Source organism: Pseudophryne corroboree, chromosome 6 (genome assembly GCF_028390025.1).
Source record: "Pseudophryne corroboree isolate aPseCor3 chromosome 6, aPseCor3.hap2, whole genome shotgun sequence".
In the NCBI taxonomy this organism is placed as follows: Eukaryota; Metazoa; Chordata; class Amphibia; order Anura; family Myobatrachidae; genus Pseudophryne; species Pseudophryne corroboree.
In genome coordinates this window covers 161,087,810-161,115,738 of record NC_086449.1, presented here as the reverse complement: position 1 = coordinate 161,115,738, position 27,929 = coordinate 161,087,810, and the positions used below count along the sequence as shown (strand labels likewise).

The window sequence follows — 27,929 nt, the reverse complement described above, 5'->3', positions numbered from 1 at the left end:
CGGTAAGTAAATTCTTATTTTCTCTATCGTCCTAAGTGGATGCTGGGGTTCCTGAAAGGACCATGGGGATTATACCAAAGCTCCCAAACGGGCGGGAGAGTGCGGATGACTCTGCAGCACCGAATGAGAGAATTCCAAGTCCTCTTTTGCCAGGGTATCAAATTTGTAGAATTTTACAAACGTGTTTTCCCCCGACCACGTAGCTGCTCGGCAGAATTGTAATGCCGAGACCCCTCGGGCAGCCGCCCAAGATGAGCCCACCTTCCTTGTGGAATGGGCCTTAACAGATTTAGGCTGTGGCAGGCCTGCCACAGAATGAGCAAGTTGAATTGTGTTACAAATCCAACGAGCAATCGTCTGCTTAGAAGCAGGGGCACCCAACTTGTTGGGTGCATATAGTATCAACAGCGAGTCAGATTTTCTGACTTCAGCCGTGCCTGAAATGTATATTTTTAAGGCTCTGACAACGTCCAACAACTTGGAGTCCTCCAAGTCGCCAGTGGCCGCAGGCACCACAATAGGTTGGTTCAGGTGAAACGCTGATACCACCTTAGGGAGAAAATGCGGACGAGTCCTCAGTTCTGCCCTATCCGAATGGAAGATTAGATAAGGGCTTTTATAAGATAAAGCCGCCAATTCAGATACTCTCCTGGCGGAAACCAGGGCCAGTAACATAGTCACTTTCCATGTGAGATATTTAAAATCCACCTTTTTCAATGGTTCAAACCAATGGGATTTGAGGAAATCTAAAACGACATTTAGATCCCACGGTGCCACCGGAGGCACCACAGGAGGCTGTATATGCAGTACTCCTTTAACAAAAGTCTGTACCTCAGGAACTGAGGCCAATTCTTTTTGGAAGAATATTGACAGGGCTGAAATTTGAACCTTAATAGATCTCAATTTGAGACCCATAGACAATCCTGATTGTAGGAAATGTAGGAAACGACCCAGTTGAAATTCCTCCGTCGGAACACTCCGATCCTCGCACCACGCGACATATTTTCGCCAAATGCGGTGATAATGTTTCGCGGTGACTTCCTTCCTTGCCTTAATCAAGGTAGGAATGACTTCTTCTGGAATGCCTTTCCCTTTTAGGATCTGGCGTTCAACCGCCATGCCGTCAAACGCAGCCGCGGTAAGTCTTGAAAGAGACAGGGACCCTGTTGTAGCAGGTCCCTTCTCAGAAGTAGAGGGCACGGGTCGTCCGTGACCAACTCTTGAAGTTCCGGGTACCAAGTCCTTCTTGGCTAATCCGGAGCCACTAGTATTGTTCTTACTCCTCCTCACCGTATAATCTTCAATACCTTTGGTATGAGAGGCAGAGGAGGAAACACATATACTGATTTGTACACCCAAGGTGTTACCAGTGCGTCCACAGCTATTGCCTGTGGATCTCTTGACCTGGCGCAATACTTGTCCTTGAGGCGAGACGCCATCATGTCTACCATTGGTCTTTCCCAACAGTTTATTAGCATGTGGAAGACTTCTGGATGAAGACCCCCCTCTCCCGGGTGAATATCGTGTCTGCTGAGGAAGTCTGCTTCCCAGTTGTCCACGCCCGGGAAGAACACTGCTGACAGTGCTATTACGTGATTCTCCGCCCAGCGAAGAATGTTGGCAGCTTCTGCCATTGCACTCCTGCTTCTTGTGCCGCCCTGTCTGTTTACATGGGCGACCGCCGTGATGTTGTCCGACTGAATCAACACCGGTTTTCCTTGCAGGAGTGGTTCCGCCTGGCTTAGAGCATTTTAGATTGCTCTTAGTACCAGAATGTTTATGTGAAGAGACTTTTCCAGGTTCGTCCATACCCCCTGGAAGTTTCTTCCTTGTGTGACTGCTCCCCAACCTCTCAGGCTGGCGTCCGTGGTCACCAGGATCAAATCCTGTATGCCGAATCTGCGGCCCTCCAATAGATGAGCCTTTTGCAACCACCACAGAAGATATACCCTTGTCCTTGGCGACAGGGTTATTCGCAGGTGCATCTGAGGATGCGACCCTGACCATTTGTCCAACAGATCCCTTTGGAAAATTCTTGCATGGAATCTGCCGAATGGAATTGCTTCGTAAAAAGCCACCATTTTTCCCAGGACTCTTGTGTACAGACACCTTTCCTGGTTTTAGGAGGTTCCTGACAGGTCGGATAACTCCTTGGCTTTTTCCTCGGGAAGAAAAACCTTTTTCTGAACCGTGTCCAGAATCATCCCTAGGAACAGCAGACGTATCGTCAGAAAACAGCTGCGATTCTTGGAATATTTAGAATCCAGTCGTGCCGTCGAAGAACTACTTTAGATAGTGCTCTTCCGACCTCCAACTGTTCTCTGGAACTTGCCCTTTTTAGGTCGTGCAAGTAAGGGATAATTTAGATGCCTTTTTTCTTTGAAGAAACATCTTTTCGGCCATTACCTTGGTAAAAAGGCCCGGGGTGCCGTGGATAATTCAAACGGCATCGTCTGAAACTGATATTGACAGTTCTGTACCACGAACCAGAGGTACCCTTGATGAGAAGGACAAAATTTGGACATGGAGGTAATCCTTGATGTCCAGGGACACCATATAGTCCCCTTTTTTCCGGTTCGCTATCACTGCTCTGAGTGACTTTATCTCGATTTGAACCTTTTATGTAAGTGTTCAAAACATTTTAGATTTAGACTATGTGTCACCAAGCCGTCTGGCTTCAGTACCACAATATAGTGTGGAAAAATAATACCCTTTTCCTTGTCGTAGGAGGGGTACTTTGATTATCACCTGCTGGATATACAGCTTGTGAATTGTTTCCAATGCTGCCTCCCTGTCGGAGGGAGCCGTTGGTAAAGCAGACTTCAGGAACCTGCGAGGAGAAGATGTCTCGACTCTCCAATCTTTACCCCTGGGATAATACTCGTACGATCTAGGGGTCAACTTGCGAGTGATCCCACTGCGCCCTGAGACTCTTGAGACTACCCCCCCACCTTGAGTCCGCTTGCACGGCCCCAGCGTCATGCTGAGGACTTGGCAGACGCGGTGGAGGGCTTCTTTTCCTGGGAAAGGGCTGCCTGCTGCAGTCTACTTCCCTTACCTCTATGTCTGGGCAGATATGACTGGCCTTTTGCCTGCATGCCCTCATGGGAAAGGAAAGATTGAGGCTGAAAAGACGGTGTCTTTTTTAGCTGAGATGTAACTTGGGGTAAAAAAGGTTGGATTTCCCAGCTGTTGCTGTGGTCCCCAGGTCCGATGGACCGACCCCCAAATAACTCCTTCCCTTTATACAGCAATACTTCCATCTGCCGTATGGGATCTGTATCACCTGACCACTGTCGTGTCCCTGACATCTTCTGGGAGATATGGACAACGCACTTATCTTGATGCCAGAGAGCAAATATCCCTCTGTGCATCTCACATACATATATATAGAATGCATCCTATTAAATGCTCTACATGAATAAAATATTTTCAGTCAGGGAATCCGACCAAGCCAACCCAGCACTGCATCTCCAGGCTGATGGCGATCGCTGGTCGCAGTATAACCACCGTATGTGTGTATATACTTTTTAGGATATTTTTCCAGCTTCCTATCAGCTGGCTCCTTGAGGGCGGCCGTATCTGGAGACGGTAACGCCACTTGATAAGCGTGTGAGCGCCTTATCACCCTAAGGGGTGTTTCCCAACGTACCCTAATTTCTGGCGGGAAAGGGTATAACGCCAATATTTGCTATCGGGGTAACCCTACGCATCATCACACACTTCATTTTATTTTATCTGATTCAGGAAAAACTACAGGTAGTTTTTTCACTCCCACATAATACCCTTTCTTGTGGTACTTGTAGTATCAGAAACACGTAACACCTCCTTCATTGCCCTTAACGTGTGGCCCTAATGAGAAATACGTTTGTTTATTCACCGTCGACACTGTATTCAGTGTCCGTGTCTGTGTCTGTGTCGACCGACTGAGGTAAATGGGCGTTTTTAAAACCCCTGACGGTGTTTCTGAGACGCCTGGACCGGTCCTAATAGATTGTCGGCCGTCTCATGTCGTCAACCGACCTTGCAGCGTGTTGACATTCTCACGTAATTCTCTAAATAAGCCATCCATTCCGGTGTCGACTCCCTAGAGAGTGACATCACCATTACAGGCAATTTCTCCGCCTCCTCACCAACATCGTCCTCATACATGTCGACACACACGTACCGACACACAGCACACACACCGGGAATGCTCTGACAGAGGACAGGACCCACTAGCCCTTTGGGGAGACAGAGGGAGAGTCTGCCAGCACACACCAAAAACGCTATAATTATATAGGGACAACCTTATATAAGTGTTTCTCCCTTATAGCATCTTTTATATATATACAATATCGCCAAAATCAGTGCCCCCCCTCTCTGTTTTAACCCTGTTTCTGTAGTGCAGTGCAGGGGAGAGCCTGGGAGCCTTCTCTCCAGCTTTTCTGTGAGAGAAAATGGCGCTGTGTGCTGAGGAGATAGGCCCCGCCCCTTTTACGGCGGGCTCGTCTCCCGCTATTTTTGAAGTTAGGCAGGGGTTAAATATCTCCATATAGCCTCTGTGGGCTATATGTGAGGTATTTTTTTGCCTCTAATAAGGTTTTTATTTGCCTCTCAGAGCGCCCCCCCCAGCGCTCTGCACCCTCAGTGACTGTTGTGTGAAGTGTGCTGAGAGGAAAATGGCGCACAGCTGCAGTGCTGTGCGCTACCTTTATGAAGACTCAGGAGTCTTCAGCCGCCGATTTTGGACCTCTTCTCTCTTCAGCGTCTGCAAGGGGGCCGGCGGCGCGGCTCCGGTGACCATCCAGGCTGTACCTGTGATCGTCCCTCTGGAGCTAGTGTCCAGTAGCCAAGCAGCAAATCCACTCTGCACGCAGGTGAGTTCACTACTTCTCCCCTAAGTCCCTCGTTGCAGTGATCCTGTTGCCAGCAGGACTCACTGTAAAGTAAAAAACCTAAGCTAAACTTTCTCTAAGCAGCTCTTTAGGAGAGCCACCTAGATTGCACCCTTCTCGTTCGGGCACAAAATCTAACTGGAGTCTGGAGGAGGGTCATAGGGGGAGGAGCCAGTGCACACCACCTGATCTGGTAAAAGCTTTACTTTTTTGTGCCCTGTCTCCTGCGGAGCCGCTATTCCCCATGGTCCTTTCAGGAACCCCAGCATCCACTTAGGACGATAGAGAAATATTGATTACTAACATACTTTAAGGCAGTTTCGTTCCATTACATTGTACAGGGCAAAGAACATTTACGTAATAGAATATGTAGTCCGTGTATTCTTTTTGAACACGGTTATAAATAAACACAAAACGATGCACACAGAATAAGAACGTCTTCCTGTAAGGGAAGGAGGAAAAAGGAAAGAGCATTTCCTATTGTTATATTTATATAGATTATATCTCCCCTGAACATCTGCAAATATATATCCTGTTATAAAGAACTTGCCCATAGGGCAGCTGACATGGAAGGGATGGAGCAGGAGTAATATGTACCATCGGCTGCTGATTATGAGGATACCCAGCAAATGTTGCATATTTGCTTTTGGGGACCTCATTAGATGTATTAAGCCTGGAGAAGGGATGAAGAAGTGATAAAGCAGTAATAAGTGCACGGTGATAACGCACCAACCAGTCAGATCCTAACTGTCATTTTTCAAGTGCATTATGATTGGCTGGTGCGTTATAACCTTGCACTTATCACTGCTTTATCCCTTCTCTAGGTTAATACATCTGCCCCTATGTTAGATTAGGACAGAGCAGACGTCCTTTAGTGAATCATAAAAACTCCATATTCTCCCTTGCTGAATAGACATTTTTAATGATTTAACACCATAAATACCTATATTTAATTTCCATGTATTCAGAAAATAAACAAATCTTGGTCAGAACTGCGATGGAAAAAAAGCACCTACAGTATATTACACTCCAGTGAAACTCAGCAACATGGGAAGTGGAAATGTGAGGTTCTCACACACAGATCTTTGCTCGTCAGCAAAGGAGTGATCGATCGTCAGTAAGACATGGAAATCTGAATAACCACAAATCAATGTTAGCCTCGCCTGATAGTGACAAGTGTTTGGGTGTCAGGGAAAGGTAAATACTGCACTTGCGTAAATTAGATATATGGTCCAGTCAACGCTAATGCTGCTTCCATATAATTAATATTTCCAAGCTAGTGTTAGGGGCCTATAATATCACTGCTTAACCATTCATCAAATATACTCAAATACAGTCAGGAGCAATACAGAGAGTAACTTAGGTCCAAATAATAACTACCTAGAATAACGACAGAATGGTGGAGATAACAGCTAACAACAGGAGGGAGGGGTCCTATGGCTAAGAGATTATTGGATGCACAGAATAACGCTGGCAGTCAATAGTCAGCAAGTCAACAGCATACTGGACTCCACTGGTAACAGGACAGAAGGAAAAGCAACATATCTGGGGTAGTAAACTCCGTCTATAAGCCAATTACCAATAATATCAAAGAGCAAGAAAATATATAAAGCAAATAATCTTCAAACTAATAACGGAGAGTTGGGTGTCTTGCCTAATGTTATGATAGGATGGGGCTGATGGCAGCAGAATGGGGCTGATGGCAGCCCACTGGCAGCAGGATGGTTGTGTCTATGTTGCCTTCGTGCTAAGGACCTGGACGTGACAAAACGAGAGGGCAGGAGAGCACTTCCGCCCTTACAGCATCTAAATGTCTCCTTCGTTCTCCGATCGTTTGGGGCAAATGTATTTCTCTATGCAGCATTGGACCCTCGCGGGCTCGCTTCGCTCGCCACGCATCGGGCTCGGTGTCTCGCTCCGCTCCGCTCGCCACACTTTACTATTCCAAATAGATTGTGACATGGACCCAGGGGGTTATGGGAAAGGTCCTTAGCGCGAAGAGAATCTAGACGCTACCGCAGCAGGATGGGGCTGACGGCAGGAAGATGGAGCTGATGGCAGCCCGCCGGCAGCAGGATGGGGCTGACGGCAGGGGGATGGGGCTGATGGTAGCCCACCGGCAGCAGGATGGGGCTGACGGCAGGAGGATGGGGCTGGTGGCAGCCCACAGGCAGCAGGAGGATGGGGCTGATGGCAGCCCACCGGCAGCAGGATGGGGCTGACGGCAGGAGGATGGGGCTGACGGCAGGGGGATGGGGCTGACGGCAGGGGGATGGGGCTGATGGTAGCCCACCGGCAGCAGGATGGGGTTGACGGCAGGAGGATGGGGCTGGTGGCAGCCCACAGGCAGCAGGAGGATGGGGCTGATGGCAGCCCACCGGCAGCAGGATGGGGATGACGGCAGGAGGTTGGGGCTGACGGCAGGAGGATGGGGCTGACGGCAGGAGGATGGGGCTGACGGCAGGAGGATGGGGCTGACGGCAGGAGGATGGGGCTGGTGGCAGGAGGATGGGGCTGACGGCAGTGGCAGGAGGATGGAGCTGGTGGCAGTCCACCAGCAGCAGGATGGGGCTGACGGCAGGAGGATGGGGCTGGTGGCAGGAGGATGGAGCTGGTGGCAGTCCACCAGCAGCAGGATGGGGCTGACGGCAGGAGGATGGGGCTGGTGGCAGTGGCAGGAGGATGGGGCTGGTGGCAGGAGGATGGGGCTGACAGCAGTGGCAGGAGGATGGAGCTGGTGGCAGCCCACCAGCAGCAGGATGGGGCTGATGGCAGGAGGATGGGGCTGGTGGCAGGAGGATGGGACTGACAGCAGTGGCAGGAGGATGGAGCTGGTGGCAGCCCACCAGCAGCAGGGTGGGGCTGGTGGCAGGAGGATGGGGCTGGTGGCAGGAGTATGGGGCTGCTGGCAGCCCACCAGCAGCAGGGTGGGGCTGGTGGCAGGAGGATGGGGCTGGTGGCAGGAGGATGGGGCTGACAGCAGTGGCAGGAGGATGGAGCTGGTGGCAGTCCACCAGCAGCAGGATGGGGCTGACGGCAGGAGGATGGGGCTGGTGGCAGGAGGATGGAGCTGGTGGCAGCCCACCAGCAGCAGGGTGGGGCTGGTGGCAGGAGGATGGGGCTGACGGCAGTGGCAGGAGGATGGAGCTGGTGGCAGCCCACCAGCAGCAGGATGGGGCTGATGGCAGGAGGATGGGGCTGATGGCAGGAGGATGGGGCTGACGGCAGTGGCAGGAGGATGGAGCTGGTGGCAGGAGGATGGGGCTGGTGGCAGGGGGATGGGGCTGACAGCAGTGGCAGGAGGATGGAGCTGGTGGCAGCCCACCGGCAGCAGGATGGGGCTGATGGCAGGAGGATGGGGCTGGTGGTAGCCCACCGGCAGCAGGATGGGGCTGATGGCAGGAGGATGGGGCTGGCAATGGAAGAATGAGGCTGATGTTAATAGGAGGATGGGGCTACTAAGACATCATCTATCACATGCATTAATATGGGAGAGCAGCATTAACTTCATACCAATGCCTGTGCCCCAATGAGCAGCCGCCAGGCCCCGTTACACTGATGCTAGTATGACACCACGAATAGGCAGCTATATACAATGTGGCCAGCACCGATGCCTCCGTTACCTTCTCCTCCGCCTCCTGCTCCCGGCCGGCTCTCTGCCTCAGCTCCGTCATCTCGCAGTACAGGGATCTCCCTGGCGCAGGGCTCCTACAGCAGCAATACACCGGAGGACCCTGTGCGATGTAAGGATAACAACCGCCTCCTCTCCTCTCCCCTCCAGCACCTGAGCGGGAATGCGCCCGGCGGACACCCGCACCGTCTCCATTACCCCCATTGGACGGGCATGTAGCCACACAGTGCCCCTGCTGGCTGACAGTGGGAAGCGCATCCATTGACAACCCCGGAGAGCGCGTTCCCGGAGCTGACACAGGCCACGCCCACCAGGTCCTTGACGTCATCGCTCGCTATACATGAGGGATGCTCTGTGTGTCTGTCACATAAATTTACACATGTATGTTTTCCTTATTCCCCGAGGCTGCAGCCTAGTCATGCATGTGTGCTGGGATCTCTACTGAGCCTGGTGGGGGCGCTGTGGCAGCATCTGGCCTGCTGGATCTCATCCTTTTAAGGGACCTCTTCTCTCATTGCTAAATAAGAATACCAGTTATTATTAGTATCTGCAGAAGATATGCTCCACAACCACTGAATTGTTATCAGTGTCATTCTACAGTTTATATTTCCTTAAAAAAACATATCTGCAGTGTGTTAGTGCACTGTACATGCAGAACTTCCCATATAGCAGCAATATATACAGGATAAAAGTACAGATTGCCAGCGGTATGTAACCAGCCTCACTATAACCATCAATCTAATGTTACTGTAGACCAGTGGTTCCCAAACATTTTTGAATCACAGCACCCTAGAGCAGTGTTTCCCAACCACCGTCCTCAAGGCACACTAATACTAATACCCCTTTCACACCGCAGCTTGTACCCGGTAATTTGCCGTTTTTACTGGCTTCCTAAACGGTTCGAGCTGCGATGTGAAAGGGTCACCTTCAATTTACCATTTACAAAATACCGGTATTTTGAAACGGTAAAAAAGCAGGGTCCTACCCGTTTCAGACCCGTTTAATTGTGCAGTGTGAAAGGGTCTGAAACGGTATTTGCAAGCCCCAGAAGGTGATAGGCTGTCTCCATGTGTGATCTCACCAGGCAGAAGCAGGAAATAAACATTTAAAATGACAACCACTGTTTTGTATGGGTGAAACGGGTTCAGTGTGAAAGGTACCAAAACGGTAATGAAATGGTAATATACTGGTTACAACATGCGATGTGAAGGGGGTTTAACTGCTCAGACCCGTTTTAAGAACCGTTTAAAGAACCGTTTCAAAAGCAGGTTTTGCGATGTGAAAGCAGCATAACAGTTCTGGTTTTAGTGATATCCAGGCTTGAACGCAGGTGACTTAATTAGTACCTCAGTTATTTTGATTTAACCATCTGTGCTGAAGCCTGGATATCACTAAAACCTGCACCGTTGGTGTGCCTTGAGGACCGCGGTTGGGAATGCCTGCTCTAGAGTATCAGAATTGTTTTCACGGCACCCCTAGGCCAAAAGTTTCTTATTGAAATATTTAGAAATAAATATTTAATTAAGTCAATTGTGATTATATATGTCATCCTTAGGTACAATTGTGTGGTGAGGGCAGGAGTTGCTTCTGTATGTCCACATATGTTATGATTGACACCACTGACCACTAGCAATTGTTTTGTCTATTACAACATTGACCATAAATAATTTGAATTGATGCTGGACCACCAACCCGAGGCACCCCAGGGTTGCAACTAGGGGGTGGGGTGCTAAGGGGGCATGCACCCCGGCTGCAGGATTTAAGGGGGCGCCACGGAGGTACAGAGGTGCAGTTTTTTTTTAAATAAAAAAATCGGCAGTGCTGTGCTGCTCCAGTGAGACAGCAAACAGCTCCTGGAGCAGTGTCTTAGACCCACCTGTCTGCCCGCAGCTGGCTCCGACGCTGTGCGGGTGAGCTCCAGTACCTGGAATCTCTCCAACGCCGGCTACTATCTGAAACTCTCTTCTTTGCCATGCAGTGCTGCGACTAGCGTGTGGTGCACTGTGCAAGCGATAACAAGCTGCCAGCTACACACCATTGAGAGGACAGGATACGGTCATTAGGTCGACAGCACTTAGGTTGAAAGTCATTAGGTCGACATGGTCAGTAGGTCGACATGTACTATGTCGACATGGAAAAAGGTCCACATGAGTTTTTCACAATTTTTTTTCTAAATTTTTTGAACTTTTTCATACTTTACGATCAGGGCCGGATTAACAATGGGGCGGATGGAGCTGCAGCTCCAGGCCCCCCATTGAAAATAGGCCCACAGATCACTTGCAGTCCAGCCAATGTTGACAGGAAAAAAAATTCCTGTCGCCACCAGCAGCTCACTCCCTCCCGGCCATCCAAAATAACAAACACTGACGCCAGCCAGCCGGCCCACAGAAGACCCTTCTATGCCAGAAGCACCGCCCCTTGTCCCGACCAAAGAACCACCTCAATCACCTTTCAGATGCTCCATCCCCGTGATGTCAGAAGCTCCGCCTCCCAGAGCCATCCATAGCTCCGTCTCCCAGAGTCGTCCATAGCTCAGCCTCCCAGAGCCATCCGAAGCTCCATCGCCCACAGCCGTCCGTAGCGCCGCCTCCCAGAACCGTAGCTCAGCCTCCCAGAGCTGTCCGCAGCTCCGCCACCCAGAGCCGTCCGTAGCTCCGCCTCCCAGAGCTGTCAGAAGCCCAGCCTTCCAGTTGAAGCCCCATCTCCTGGACCCATCTGAAGCTCCGCCCACTTTCTATTAGTACTTTTACAGTGCACTGTTTCTCTAGGAGCTGTATGGGCAGCAGGAGCTTAAGATCTGGTGGCCAGTGGGGAACCGCGGGGGGGGGGGGGGGGGGTTGTTACCACAAGGGTCACATCTTTAGCCATGCACTCCCTGACTCCTTTTCTGCTCCTCTCCTATCCTCTGCTGCTCTTCTCCCTGCCCGATGCTCCCTGTCTGGGTACCAATCATAGAAGCACTGTGACTGGACCAGTTGGTGAGGATTATGTAGTATGTGTAAGTTAAGTTTTCCCCTAAATAGCCAGGCACAGCAGATATGGCTGCAGCTGCCTCTGTCAGACTGCATCGTTCATGCTACTGCCTCTTAAGGCCCATACACATTAGACGATGTCGCTCTGTGAGCGACATCGTCTAACGTCTCCCCCTCCCGGCCCGGCCAGTCGGCGGCCGCCTGTACGACGCACTGAGCGATATGACCGCTCATATCGCTCAGTGACGTCACGCCCCCGCCAGCCCTGCATGAAGGTCGTGGACGACAGTCCACATCCTTCATGCATGCCCTACCGACAGCGACGATCGTTGCCGACCCGCGGGGCCGCGCATCGGTCGTCGCTGGCGGCATACACACTTAACGATATAATGAGCGACGTCGCTCAAGGAGGGGGAAAATGAGCGACGTTGCTCATTATATCGTTAAGTGTGTATGGACCTTTAGAATATGTCCTACTTCACATTTTTATTACCTGTGTCTTTTACCCATCCCCACCTATGTTTCTTCCAATTCACACCTGTGCCACTGCTTCTTTTACCATTGGTGCCTGAGTGCCTCTGCCCCCTCCCTACCTCTATCTGTGCCCCCTCCCCACCCATATCTGTGCCTCCTCCCTAGCCATATCTGTGCCTCCTGCCTACCCATATCTGTGCCCTCTCCCCACCCATATCTGTGCCTCCTCCCTACCCATATCTGTGCCCCCTCCCCACCCGTGTCTCTGACCCCTCCACACCTGTATCTGTGCCTACTCCCCACCTATATCTCTGTCCCCTTCACCATGTGTGCTTCTGTCAGCCTTTCCTCCTGTATCTATGCCCCCTCCCCACCTGTATCTATGCCCCCTTCAAAATGTGTGCATCTTCCAGCCTTTCCACCTGTATCTCTGCCCCCTCCCCACCTCTATCTCTGCCCCCTCCCCACCAATATCTGTGCCTCCTCCCTACCCATATCTGTGCCCCCTTCCCACCCGTGTCTCTGCCCCCACCACACCCATATCTGTGCCTCCTCCCCACCTATATCTCTGTCCCCTTCACCATGTGTGCTTTTGCCAGCCTTTCCTCCTGTATCTCAGCCTCCTCCCCAACTGTATCTCTATTCCCTCCCCACCTGTATCTATGCCCCCTTTACCACGTTTTCTTCTTCCAGCCTTTCCACCTTTATATATGCCCTCTCCCATCTGTATCTATACCTCCTCCCACCTGTATCTCTGATCCCCTTCACCATGTGTGCTTCTTCCAGCCTTTCCACCTGTGTCTCTGCACCCCCCCAGTGGCGGATTTCCCACTAGGCACGTGAGGCCGACCTGCCCACCCACAAAGAATGACACAGCGCTATACGGAGCATCCAGAAAATGAAGTAGCGGCTTAAGGACATTGCCGGCTATAATGAAAGAAGTGCTCCCACCTCAAGATGCAGGAGGGAGTGTGCAACTTTATCAGCAGGAAAGCCACCAAACCATCCACCCATACCAACTGACACAGGGTTATATGGAGCATCAATTAGCTGCTTAAGGAGATCGACGGCTTCAGTGAAGGAAGTATTGCCACCGTTTTATGCTGCTGGAGTGACTGTGCAGCATAGTCAGCAGGTAGAGGCAGGGAAAGTGGATACTATACTGGCAGCGGTGTATGGTCTCACTTGTACTTGAAGGAGATATAAGCATGTATCTGTGTCCCTGCACTTTTGCAGCTGGCTGTGTTTGCCGAGAGGCATGCGCTCTGGCTTTGTTTAATATATACTGTAATATTCATATTTTTATATTTTTCATTCACATTTACACAGACACACGTGTTTTGTCCACATAGAGTCTTATTTGCCGGTGGCAGCGCATGCACTGTATAATCTCAGGGTATTTTTCGCAAAAAATACCCTGAGAATCGTGGCAACTGGATTCACAGGGGCAGAGCTTTCTCACAAGCTCTGTCTCTGTATGCGATAATGGATACATCCTTGTAGTGTATTCAATTATCGCAACGTGATTTAGGTCAAATGTATCACATCCGCATCTGGGATACGGATTGTGATAAATATGCCCCATATTACGGAGATGTAGTATAGTAGTGATATAGTGAAGAGATGTAGTGTGGGGAGGAAGTGCAGTAATGTAGTATGCCACCACACACCCCCACCCACACAGGGAAAAATTCACAACCACTGCATGGCAACAATAGGCCCTTCATAGATTTCAGCTCCAGGCCAATGTGGACCTTAATCTGGCACTGTTTACGATCCACGTGGACTACAACTGGGAACGGTAACCTGTTCCGAGCGCAGCGGTAGCAGAGCAAGGCACCTTGCCCAAACCATGGCGAGTGAACCGAGCCATGAGAGGGCTCACCTTGCACTAATTGAGGTTCCCTGTCACTTTAAAAAGAAAACGACACCAAAAACAGTAAAAAAAAAACCTAATGTCGACCTTTTTCCATGTCGAACTAGTACATGTCGACCTATTAGCCATGTCGACCTACTGCATGTCGACCAATAGTGGTCGACCTAAGTGTGATCAACCTAATGACCATACCCGAGAGGACAGGCTTTTGCTTGTTAACAGGTGCAGTCACCGATGTTGCAGAAATCAAAGGCTCACTTTGCTAGCTATCCACTTGACACCAGTGGAAACATAGAGCCTGGACAACCTCCAACTCTCACCGATTATCACTACAGCAGCTTTGTGGTGGGTGTAAAGACAGACTTTATTATCAGCACTGTGCTCCCAGGTAGCAGTATCAACCTCCGCTTTGCCTCGCAGATAGGGAGATTTGGTGTAGCTTATAGGGGGATGTAGTGTAGTGATGTAGTGTACCATATAGAGTATGTAGTGTAGTAATGTATTGCAGTATAAAGGGGCATGTAGTGCACTGATGTAGTGTAGCATATAGGGTATGTAGTGCAGTGTATAGGGCATACCTCCCAACATGACCCTCTCCATGAGGGACAGAATACTCTGCTCTTGGACTTTTCTCTTAATTTTTGATCGCCATCACCTGTGCTGAAACACCTTTCTTATCCATTAACCTGTTCAGCACAGGTGCTGGCAATCATAGATTAAGAGGGAAGTCCAGAAGCAGAGCATTGTGTCCCTCCTGAAGAGGGTCATGTTGGGAGATATGTATAGGGGCATGTAGCGTAGTGATGTAGTTGAGTGTGTAGAGCAGGCATGTCCAAACTGTGGCCCTCCAGCTGTTGTGAAACTACATATCCCAGCATGCCCTGACACAGTTTTGCTGTCAGAGAATGCTAGACCTGTGTCAGGGCATGCTGGGATATGTAGTTTCTCAACAGCTGGAGGGCCGCAGTTTGGACATGCCTGGTGTAGAGTATGTAATATAGTGATGTAGTGCAGTGGATAGGGGAATGTAGTACAGTGATGAAGTGTTATGATATAGTGCAGTGATATAGGGCATGTAGTGGAATACGTTGCTTAGGGCTTAGGCATGTGACGCTTAGGGCATTTGAGCATATATGGGAATATTGTCCAATAATATCCCCTTTTATTTAAAACATTTTTTAAATTTGATTATTTATTATTTTAGTCTGACAGGATCTGTTTGTTGTTTGGTTTGTTTTTTATTTTTATTTTTTATATATATATTTATTTATTATTTATTTATTTATTTTTTAAAAATGGGGGGGGGGCGCCAAATTACTGCCTCGCCCCAGGTGAAGAAAATCCTAGTTTCGGCCCTGGGCACCCCTGCAAGTGTCCCAAGGCCCCCCAGGGTGCAGCAGCACACAGTTTGAGAACCTCTGGCCTAGGGTGTATGTGCGTAGTACAGCTAATTTTTTGTGCGCCAATTCAGGTGCACTTGTGGCTGGCGTGTGCTCAGCAGGACTTAAGGGCACTACACACTGGCCGATTTTTTGAAAGATATGAACGATCTCGTTCATAAATGAACGAGAACTCGTTCATATCTTTCAGTGTGGAGACTCCTGCGATGAACGATGCGCGGCCCCGCGCTCGTTCATCGCTGGTCTCCCGTCGGCTGTGCATGCAGGCCAATATGGACGATCTCGTCCATATTTGCCTGCACTTCAATGCAGCCGCGTGACGGGGGGAGTGAAGAAACTTCACTCCCCCCGTCACTGCCCCCCCGCCGCCGGGTCGCTCGTCGGCCGTATCCGCCGTCGGGCAGCTCGGCGGCGGGTCGGCCAGTGAGTAGGGCCCTTTAGTTCACCTCAATAGTGTACTTTTCATATTGTTAGGTTACGCTTCTTTAACCTGTTAGTGAACAGCCGGCACTTGGAGATGATCTCATCTCCAAGTCTCATCTAAAAATCTAATTGGGTCTAATTGTATATCATGTGTAGTTCCAGAAACAGGAAGATATCAGTGAATTGATTTTAGAAATGAATTGAATTAGTATGAGCACACTTACCCTTAGAAGGAAATGCAATTAGCCGCAATGGCGCAGTAATATACCGCAATCTGACTTTTTGCCTACGTCGGCAGACACTTACCGCTGAAAAAAGCGACTTTGCCCATGATTTACCCTACTCAATTGCAAATTCGCGATAAAAGAATACTTGCGATAATTCTTGCTGTCAAAACTAGAGAGTGTAGGAGAAAATGGGTAAATCTGTCCCCCCCAAAAAACAAATGATTATAGGAAAATAGTATAGAAGTCTATTAGTGGTCATAATAAAAAGATTTGGGGTACTTAAATTGTGTTAAATGGCTGTTATATGCAGTCTTTCTAAAAAAAAAAAAGTTTTTAAAAATAATATAAAGCAAGTGTTTTTCAGGAAAATAAGTGCTCATATTAAATTGGGGGTACATAAAAATGGGAATTAAGTATATATTTGGGTCATTTTAAGCAAATAATAAAAAAATAAAATGCTCCCAACTGCAATCCTAAAAACAATTGTCCCAATTATAAAGCACTCCAATGTACCTATCGCATACCTTGTACCCCAATCATTTTTCATTTTTTTTAAACCCAACAATGACATGTCATTATTAGGCAATTAAAAATAAAAAAAAATGCTAAGTGCCTAATTAGTCATTCCAGAGGGTGTCCCGGGGTTCTGAACCAAATCCTGACGTTTTTGCCTTAAAAGACGTGGTGAAGTAAAATTTGCAGTAAACCTATGGGGAATAATCACTGGTAATTATCGCGGACAGTTAAACAGTGGCTTATCGTTAGCCAAGATAAAAGCCCTGTTTGTAACACGAAAATGGGTTATCACAGCTAATTGAATTCAATTAGTTGTGATCAGGGGTGTATCTAGGGATCTGTGCGCCCCTGGCAAAGTAAGGAACTGGCGCCCCCCACCTCCCCCACCCAGGTACACAGAGGGGGTAGTTACAGATAGGCTGAGGTCAGGGACACTGAGGGAGAATTACAGGGAGGGTGCGGGTAGGGACAATGAGGTGGAGGGCTTACAGGGAGGCTGAGGTCAGGGACACTGAGGGGTTGTTACAGGGAGGGTGTGGGCAGGGAAACTGAGGGGGAATTACAGGAGTATGCGGGCAGGGACACTGAGGGGGAATTATGAGGAGGGTACGGGCAGGGACACTGAGGTGGAATTACAGGAGGGTGTGAGCAGGGACACTGAGGGGGGAGTCACAAGGAGGCCGAGGTCAGGGAAACTAAGGGGGAATTACAGGGAGGGTTCGGGAAGGAGAAAATGAGAGGAAGTGGCTACAGGGAGGCTGAGGTCAAGGACATTGAGGGGCAATTACAGGGAGCACCGGGAAGAGACACTGAGAGGGAATTACAGGAGTGTGCGGGTAGGGACACTGAGGGGGAGTCACAGGCAGGCTGAGGTCAGGAACGCTGAGGGAGAATTACAGGGAGGGTGCAGGCAGGGAAGCTGAGGAGGAATTACGAGGAGGGTGAGGGCAGGGACACTGAGGGGGAATTACGAAGAGGGTGCAGACAGGAACACTGAGGGGGAATTACGAGGAGTGTGCAGGCAGGGACACTGAGAGCGAATAACGGTTAGGATGCGGGTACGGACACTGACGGAACTACGGGGAGGGTGCAGACAGGGATACTGAGGGAATTATGGGAAGGGTGCGGGCAGGGACACTGAGAGGGAATTACAGGAGTGTATGGGCAGGGTCAAGAAGGGGGCAGTTACAGGGATGGTGCGGGCAGGGACACTGAGGGGGAATTACAAGGAGGGTGCAGGCAGGGACACTGAGGGGATATATGCACACATACATACAGTTAAAAAAAAACCTCTCTAGGTGTGATAGCACTACATGTCCCAGCAAATCCAGTTGACAAGGTGTGCTGGGACTTGAAGTATCAACACAGCTGGACAGGCAGTCACTGGTCTAGATACCTCTCCATACAGAGCTCTTTGTAAGCTGTGATCCAGACTGCCAGGATAGACCATGCAGTGCAGCTACGGTACTGCAGAAAATGTACAGGTATGCTCATCGTGCACTGCTGACTGGTGCTGATTGTAGTGACTGGAGGTTGGTGACAGATTGTGTGGGACCAATGAGAAGGGGAGCGAATGAGGAAGAGGAAGTGCCTCGCCCCTCCCCATACCTGGAAGTGCCCCGCTCCCTGGCTATATTCACCATCATTGTGACTGTAGTCACAGAGAGTGTCAGAGTGCAATACGCTTCTGAGAGTCCGGCAGTGGATGAGCACTGCTAAGGGATGTACTCAGTGAGAACTACTATGTCATTCTACCCCCAGGCGCGGATGGCACTGCAGGGCGGCGCCCCCTCCTTGGCAGGCGCCCCTGGCAAGTGCCATCCTGGCCAATAGGAAGATACACCCCTGGTTGTGATGTTGAAGCTACTATTAATATTAAATCAACCTGTAACTTTAAATGAGTACTGGTTCCAGTTTTGATAGCGGAAAAAAAAAATACTGCAGAGCATGTGTGGGTTTTTTTTTATTTAAATTGTGTGGTGAAATACCTCAGGTATTGCAGATGGCTGAGTGCCATGGATTCCATTAGGAATTAATAGAGGGGGTAATTCAGACCTGATCGCTGGGCAGCGATATTTGCTGTCCTGCGATCAGATAGTCACCGCCTACAGGGGGAGTGTATTTTAGCTGTGCAAACGCATGTGTAGCAGAGCTGTACAAACAGATTTTGTGCAGTCTCTCCGCAGCCCAGGACTTACTCAGCTGCTGCAATCACATCAGCGTGTCCAGGACCGGAATTGACATCTGGAACCCTCCCTGCAAATGCATGGACACGCCTGTGTTTTTCCAATCACTCCCTGAAACTAGTCAGTTGACACCCACAAACGCCTTCTTCCTGTCAATCTCCTTGTGATCGCCCGTGCAAACGGATCCAACACACAAACCCATCGCTGAGCGGCGATCCGCTTTGTACCCGTGCTACGCGCCTGTGTATTGAGGTGCATACGCATGCGCAGTTTGGACTTGATCGCCCGCTGTGCAGAAATGCACAGCAGCGATCAGGTCTGAATTACCCCCAGAGTGATCGCCGACTACGAATAGTTGCAGCCCAGCATGCCATGCAGGAAGCCATGATGCTGCATCACAGCAAAGATGAGCATGGCTACATCTGTATAAGAGCAGACATGTCCTCATAACCAGATTACATGGGGTATGCAGGGCATACTGTACCCCGTCCCCCCCCCCCCCCCCTCCCCCTTGTCAGGGGGGCGGCTAGAGCACACTGACTAGAGCACACTGACCGGCTAGAGCACACTGACATCATTAGCTTTCCCTCTTATGCAGCAGCAGAACCAGCAGCCAGAATGTGAGCAGGACAGTATGCAGTGAAGGCATAGACCCAGGAGTATCATGAGCTACCAATAGTCCTTGTAAGTGACACAGAGATCCCAGCTTATCCTCTTCCCTGCTTGGATGTCTGAGCCTTGTGTAAACTGTTATGCAACTAAACCATTTGGGTCTAGTGATAGAGACACACACAGAGAGTCCTCATGAGTCCTGTGCCAGTGTGTAAGTAGTACAGAGGCTGTTGCTATTCTTGTATGTGACAAGATAAATTATGTTATTTTTCTATGTGTGTTAAGGTTAAGTTATCTGACAATGTTATATAATAGTTGACTTTCAATTGGGCTGAGCTATAAACAGTACCAAGCCATTATTAAAGTATTAGTTCAAAGCAAACATACACCATTGGTTTAAATTTAATATACACAATCCATACATCCCACCATGACCAATTCCAGGAGGAACAACTCTACCTGGACTTCCTTCTTAATTTATGATTGCCGTCACCTGTGTTGAAATACCTTTCTTATCAATAAATAGTTCAACACAGATGACACCAATCATGTATTAAGTGAGAAGTCCAGGTAGAGAGCATTTCTCATACGTCCTAGAGGATGCTGGGGTCACCATAGAACCATGGGGTATAGACGGGATCCGCAGGAGACATGGGCACTTTAAGACTTTGAAAGGGTTTGAACTGGCTCCTCCCTCTATGCCCCTCCTGCAGACTCCAGTTTTAGAATTGTGCCCAGTGAGACTGGACGCACTACAGGGAGCTCTACTGAGTTTCTCTGAAAAATACTTTTGTTAGGTTTTTTATGTTCAGGGAGGCTGCTGGCAACAGTCTCCCTGCTTCGTGGGACTTAGGGGAGAGAAGTATGACCCACTTCCAGTGAGTTCAAGGGCTCTGCTTCTGGCTACAGGACACCATTAGCTCCTGAGGATGCTGATCGCTGGGTACGCCTAGATGCTCACTCCTGCAGCCGGCCGTCACCCCCTTACAGAGCCAGAAGTCAGAAGACAGGTGAATTAACAGAAGAAAAGAAGACTTCTTCTTCAGTGACGGCCTTTTCTGAGGTACCGTGCAGCGGGCAGACGCTGCGCACCAAGCTCCCACACACAGCACTACAGGGTGCAGGGCGGGAGGGGCGCCCTGGGCAGTTAAAAAACACCTTCATTACTCCACTGGCAAGAGAGGACGTTAGTGCCACGGCACTGTCCTAACCCCCGCCAGTATAAATATCAGAAACAGCGGGACAGAAGCACACCATTAAGGGGGCGGGGCTTCTTCCTCACTGCTCACGGCGCCATTTCCTCTCCGCAAGCTGCAGAGACGCTGGTCCTCCTCATACTGACAAGTACCAAGGGTACAAAACGGGGGTGGGGGAGGCATGTCAATTGGTGCAATATATGTGATGGTAAAAGCGCTATAGGTCTGAGGCAATAGTTTGGTGAGTTCAGACCCGTTGATTTAGCGCTGGGTGGTGAGCTGGCAAATCCCCTCTGTGTCTTTACTGTAGGTCTGTCCCCTATATGCCCGGTGTGTCTGTGGGTGTTTGGTGCACGTGTGTCGACATGTCTGAGGCTTAAGGCTCTTCCCAGGAGGAGGCTGTATTAGGGACACAAACGGCTGTGGGGGTGACCCTGTCGGCACCGCCGACGCCTGATTGGGTAAATGTGTTAAACGCCTTGAATGCTAATGTGGCTCTTATTAGTAAGAGGCTAGATAAGTCTGAGTCTCAGACCCAGGCATGGAAGAAATCTGTGAAAGATATGTTATTGCAAAGTCAGGTTCCCTCAGGGTCACAAAAACGTACGTTGGCCCAGTTGGCAGACACTGCTACCGACACAGACTCTGATTCCAGTGTCGACTATAGCGATTCCAGATTAGATCCAAAATTGGCAAAAAGCATTCAGTACATGATTGTGGCGGTTAAAGAGGTATTACATATCACTGAGGACCCGGCTGTCCCTGATAAAAAGGTCTGTATGTATAAGGAAAGGAAACCTGAGATAACGTTTCCTCCCTCTCATGAACTGAACACGTTATTTGAAAAAGTCTGGGAAGGTCCTGACAGAAAGTTTCAGATTCCCAAAAGAATTACGGTAGCTTATCCGTTTCCCTCGGCGGATAGGGAAAAGTGGGAATCACCCCCCACTGTGGACAAGGCCCTGTCATGTTTGTCTAAAAAGGTGGCTCTCCCGTCACCTGACACGGCGGCCCTTAAGGATCCGGCAGATCGTAAACAAGAAACTACGTTAAAGTCCATTTATGCGACCACAGGTACGCTACTCAGACCTGTCATTGCTTCTGAGTGGGTAAATAGTGCTATCGAAAAGTGGGCCAACAACTTGTCTTCTGAAATAGATACCCTAGATAGGGATAGCATCCTTTTGACGCTGGGTTATATCAAGGACGCTGCAGCATACCTTAAGGAAGCTGCGAGAGATATTGGTCTTTTGGGATCAAAGGCCAATGCCATGGCAGTCTCAGCTAGGTGAGCGTTGTGGATTCACCAATGGAATGCTGATGCTGATTCCAAGAAAAGTATGGAATCTCTACCATATAAAGGTAAGGCCTTATTTGGCGACGGCCTTGATGATTTGGTATCTACAGCTACCGCGGGTAAGTCATCCTTTTTGCCTTATGTTCCTCCACAACAAAAGAAAACGCACCACTATCATATGCAGTCCTTTCGGCCCAATAAATACAGAAAGGGCCGAGGTTCTTCCTTCCTTGCTACTAGAGGAAGAGGTAAACGATCACCAGCCTTGTCAGGCTCCCAGGAGCAGAAGTCCTCCCAGGCTTCTGCCAATTCCACCGCATGACGTTGGGGCTCCTATGCTGGAGTCCGCACCGGTGGGGGCACGTCTCAAACTCTTCAGTCAGTTTTGGGTTCGTTCGGACCTAGACCAATGGGTTTTACAAATAGTATCCCAAGGGTACAAGCTGGAGTTTCAAGACGTTCCCCCTCGCCGTTTTTTCAAATCGGCCTTACCAGCTTCTCTTCCGGACAGGGAGGTAGTTTGCGACGCAATACAAAAGTTGTATCAAAATCAAGTTATCGTCAGGGTTCCCCAATCACAACAGGGAGAAGGTTTTTATTCGAGCCTGTTTGTGGTCCCGAAGCCGGACGGCTCGGTCAGACCAATCCTAAACCTGAAATCCCTAAATTTCTTCCTAGAGAAATTCAAATTCAAGATGGAGTCTCTCCGAGCAGTGATCTCCAGTCTGGAGGAAGGGGATTTTATGGTGTCGGTGGACATAAAGGATGCCTACTTGCATGTTCCCATTTATCCTCCGCATCAGGCTTACCTGAGGTTTGCAATTCAGGATTGTCATACCAATTTCAAACGTTGCCATTTGGTCTGTCCATGGCTCCGAGGATTTTCACCAAAGTGATGGCGGAGATGATGGTTCTCCTTTGCAAGCAAGGAGTCACGATTATCCTTTACTTGGACGATCTCCTGATAAAGGCGAGATCCAGGGACCAGTTGGTGCAAACCGTTGCACTCTCCCTGACAGTTCTTCAGCAACATGGTTGGCTCCTAAACTTGCCAAAATCACAGCTGATTCCGACGACGCGGCTGTCGTTTTTGGGAATGATATTGGACACAGAACTACAGAGAGTTTTTCTTCCAGTGCAAAAGGCTCTGGAAATTCAGAGTCTGGTCAAACAAATTCTAAAACCAGCAAGAGTGTCAATCCATCAATGCATTCGGTTTCTGGGGAAGATGGTTGCGGCCTACGAGGCCATTCAGTTTGGCAGGTTCCATGCCAGAGTGTTCCAGTGGGACCTGTTGGATAAGTGGTCCGGGTCCCCCCTACACATGCACCGGAGGATAATCCTGTCTTCCAAGACCAGGGTATCACTCCTGTGGTGGCTGCACAGCTCTCACCTCCTAGAGGGGCGCAGGTTCGGGATACAGGTGTCGAAGTCAAAAATATTACATAAAAAGAACATACAAACTACACACATATAAGTCGCTATACTTGCAAATACGCGCAGCGAGCACAGCAATATATGGTAACACACACATTTACACGGACATGCCACAGAGATGGATTCGACACTTATTTCATACAGTACATAACTATAATAATATCAAGCGCCAGACATCATGATGATTTAAAATTATATATAATGAAGTAATGTCATGTATGTGTATTATTTGAACGAAACCAGATAGACCGGTCATATTTACTATTAAAGCAACCAGATTAATGTGTACATTCATTTGATACTTGTTATAAAGTTGTAGGACATTGCAACGAAAAATTATGATTATATGTATGTAAGCTAAAATCACTTTTATTAGAACAATAGATATTCCAAACAGGTAGTGGACAGAAAGCTCAGGCCAGCCCCTTTAGACGTCCCCAAGGCTGAACCTGTTCAGCATATACAAAGAGACTAGTGACTCATCATCAATGAGTGAGTCCCCTCCCCCAGAAACTAGATAACACATTGCTGACCACACAGTAGGGCAGTTGCTTTTTTGGTACCAGAGGATGAAGGAGTTGCTGGCAGACCAGTTCCTGCATTTATTTACAGAGAGAGAGAGAGAGAGTGATATGGAAAGACGAATTTCTCTATCGTCCTAAGTGGATGCTGGGGTTCCTGAAAGGACCATGGGGGGAATAGCGGCTCCGCAGGAGACAGGGCACAAAAGTAAAGCTTTTACAGGTCAGGTGGTGTGTACTGGCTCCTCCCCCTATGACCCTCCTCCAGACTCCAGTTAGATTTTTGTGCCCGGCCGAGAAGGGTGCAATTCTAGGTGGCTCTCATAAAGAGCTGCTTAGAGAGTTTAGCTTAGGTTTTTTATTTTACAGTGAGTCCTGCTGGCAACAGGATCACTGCAACGAGGGACAGAGGGGAGAAGAAGTGAACTCACCTGCGTGCAGGATGGATTGGCTTCTTGGCTACTGGACATGAAGCTCCAGAGGGACGATCACAGGTACAGCCTGGATGGTCACCGGAGCCACGCCGCCGGCCCCCTCACAGATGCTGAAGCAAGAAGAGGTCCAGAATCGGCGGCTGAAGACTCCTGCAGTCTTCTTAAGGTAGCGCACAGCACTGCAGCTGTGCGCCATTTTCCTCTCAGCACACTTCACACGGCAGTCACTGAGGGTGCAGGGCGCTGGGGGGGGGGCGCCCTGGGAGGCAAATGAATACCTAATAAAGGCTAAAAATACCTCACATATAGCCCCAGAGGCTATATGGAGATATTTACCCCTGCCTAAATGTACTAAATAGCGGGAGACGAGCCCGCCGAAAAAGGGGCGGGGCCTATCTCCTCAGCACACGGCGCCATTTTCTGTCACAGCTCCGCTGGTCAGGAAGGCTCCCAGGTCTCTCCCCTGCACTGCACTACAGAAACAGGGTATAACAGAGAGGGGGGGCAAAATAAATGGCAATATATTAATATAAAAGCAGCTATAAGGGAGCACTTAATCATAAGGCTATCCCTGTCATATATAGCGTTTTTTTGGTGTGTGCTGGCAGACTCTCCCTCTGTCTCCCCAAAGGGCTAGTGGGTCCTGTCTTCGTATAGAGCATTCCCTGTGTGTCTGCTGTGTGTCGGTACGTGTGTGTCGACATGTATGAGGACGTTATTGGTGTGGAGGCGGAGCAATTGCCAAATATGAGGATGTCACCTCCTAGGGGGTCGACACCAGAATGGATGCCTTTATTTGTGGAATTACGGGATAGCGTCAACTCGCTTAAGCAGTCGTTTGCCGACATGAGGCGGCCGGACACTCAATTAGTGCCTGTCCAGGCGCCTCAAACACCGTCAGGGGCTGTAAAACGCCCCTTGCCTCAGTCGGTCGACACAGACCCAGACACAGGCACTGATTCCGGTGGTGAAGGTGACGAATCAACCGTATTTTCCAGTAGGGCCACACGTTATATGATTTTGGCAATAAAGGAGATGTTACATTTAGCTGATACTACAGGTACCACTAAACAGGGTATTATGTGGGGTGTGAAAAAACTACCAGTAGTTTTTACCAAATCAGAAGAATTAAATGACGTGTGTGATGAAGCGTGGGGTGCCCCGATAAAAAACTGCTAATTTCAAAGAAGTTATTGGCTTTATACCCTTTCCCGCCAGAGGTTAGGGAGCGCTGGGAAACACCTCCTAGGGTGGACAAAGCGCTAACACGCTTATCAAAACAAGTGGCGTTACCCTCTCCGGAGACGGCCGCACTTAAAGATCCATCAGATAGGAGGATGGAAAATATCCAAAAAGGTATATACACACATGCAGGTGTTATACTACGACCAGCTATTGCGACTGCCTGGATGTGCAGTGCTGGGGTAGTTTGGTCAGAGTCCCTGATCGAAAATATTGATACCCTGGACAGGGACAATATTTTACTGTCGTTAGAACAAATAAAGGATGCATTTCTTTATATGCGTGATGCACAGAGAGATATCTGCACACTGGCATCACGGGTAAGTGCTATGTCCATTTCGGCCAGAAAAGCTTTATGGACACGACAGTGGACAGGCGATGCGTAGAGGAGTTATTTGGGGTCGGTCTATCGGATTTGGTGGCCACGGCTACGGCCGGGAAATCCACCTTTCTACCTCAAGTCACTCCCCAACAGAAAAAGGCACCGACCTTTCAACCGCAGCCCTTTCGTTCCTTTAAAAATAAGAGAGCAAAGGGCTATTCATATCTGCCACGAGGCAGAGGACGAGGGAAGAGACAGCAACAGGCAGCTCCTTCCCAGGAACAGAAGCCCTCCCCGGCTTCTACAAAAGCCTCAGCATGACGCTGGGGCTTCGCAAGCGGACTCGGGGGCGGTAGGCGGTCGTCTCAAGAATTACAGCGCGCAGTGGGCTCACTCGCAGGTAAATCCCTGGATCCTGCAGATAATATCTCAGGGGTACAGGTTGAAATTAGAGACAGAGCCACCTCGCCGTTTCCTGAAGTCTGCTTTACCAACGTCCCCCTCAGAAAGGGAGACGGTTTTGGAAGCCATTCACAAGCTGTATTCTCAGCAGGTGATAGTTAAGGTACCTCTTCTACAACAAGGGAAGGGGTATTATTCCACTCTTTTTGTGGTACCGAAGCCGGATGGCTCGGTAAGGCCTATTCTAAATCTGAAGTCCTTGAACCTGTACATAAAGAAGTTCAAGTTCAAGATGGAGTCACTCAGAGCAGTGATAGCGAACCTGGAAGAAGGGGACTTTATGGTAGCCTTGGACATCAAGGATGCGTATCTCCACGTTCCAATTACCCCTCACACCAGGGGTACCTCAGGTTCGTTGTACAAAACTGTCACTATCAGTTTCAGACGCTGCCGTTTGGTTTGTCCACGGCACCTCGGGTCTTTACAAAGGTAATGGCCGAGATAATATTTCTTCTTCGAAGAAAAGGCGTATTAATTATCCCATACTTGGACGATCTCTTAATAAGGGCAAGGTCCAGAGAACAGCTAGAGATGGGTTTAGCACTATCTCAAGAGGTGCTAAAGCAGCACGGATGGATTCTGAATATTCCAAAATCCCAATTAATGCCGACAACTCGTCTGCTGTTCCTGGGGATGATTCTGGACACAGTTCAGAAAAAGGTTTTTCTTCCCGAAGAAAAAGCCAAGGAGTTATCTGACCTGGTCAGGAACCTCCTAAAACCAGGAAAGGTGTCTGTACATCAATGCACAAGAGTCCTGGGAAAAAAAAAAAAAAATGGTAGCTTCTTACGAAGCAATCCCTTTCGGCAGATTCCATGCAAAGGGATCTGTTGGAAAAATGGTCAGGGTCGCATCTTCAGATGCACCTGCGGATAACCCTGTCGCCGAGGACAAGGGTATCCCTTCTGTGGTGGTTGCAGGAGGCTCATCTATTGGAGGGCCGCAGATTCGGCATGCAGGATTGGATCCTGGTGACCACGGATGCCAGCCTGAGAGGCTGGGGAGCAGTCACACAGGGAAGAAATTTCCAGGGAGTGTGGTCGAGCCTGAAAAAGTCTCTTCACATAAGCATTCTGGAACTAAGAGCAATCTACAATGCTCTAAGCCAGGCGGAACCTCTGCTTCAAGGAAGACCGGTGTTGATCCAGTCGGACAACATCACGGCAGTCGCCCATGTAAACAGACAGGGCGGCACAAGAAGCAGGAGGGCAATGGCAGAAGCTGCCAGGATCCTTCGCTGGGCGAAGAATCACGTGATAGCACTGTCAGCAGTATTCATCCCGGGCGTGGACAACTGGGAAGCAGACTTCCTCAGCAGACACGACCTTCACCCGGGAGAGTGGAGACTTCATCCAGAAGTTTTCCACATGCTATTAAACCGTTGGGTAAAACCAATGGTGGACATGATGGCGTCTCGCCTCAACAAAACACTGGACAGGTATTGCGCCAGGTCAAGAGATCCGCAGGCAATAGCTGTGGACGCGCTGGTAACACCTTGGGTGTACCAGTCGGTATATGTGTTTCCTCCTCTGCCTCTCATACCAAAGGTATTGAGGAGTATACGGCAAAGAGGAGTAAGACTAGTGGCTCCGGATTGGCCAAGAAGGACTTGGTACCCGGAACTTCAAGAGATGGTCACGGACGATCCGTGGCCTCTACTTCTGAGAAGGGACCTGCTTCAGCAGGGTCCTTGTCTTTTTCAAGACTTACCGCGGCTGCGTTTGACGGCATGGCGTTTGAATGCCAGATCCTAAAAGGAAAAGGCATTCCAGAAGAAGTCATTCCTACCTTGATAAAGGCAAGGAAGGAAGTCACCGCGAAGCA

The 27,929-nt window shown here is 49.3% G+C and overlaps 1 protein-coding gene across 1 annotated transcript in view; it reads right to left on the bottom strand.

The window, feature by feature from the left end:
* Nucleotides 1-8,765, bottom strand: part of CDS2 (CDP-diacylglycerol synthase 2) — a 155,507-nt gene extending 146,742 nt beyond the window's left edge. Inside the window, exon 1 of the mRNA XM_063932058.1 lies at nt 8,501-8,765. Coding sequence (XP_063788128.1) covers nt 8,501-8,551 — 51 coding nt within the window. The 5' untranslated portion in view covers nt 8,552-8,765. The remainder of the gene's footprint in view (nt 1-8,500) is intronic.
* Nucleotides 8,766-27,929: the final 19,164 nt, after the last annotated feature.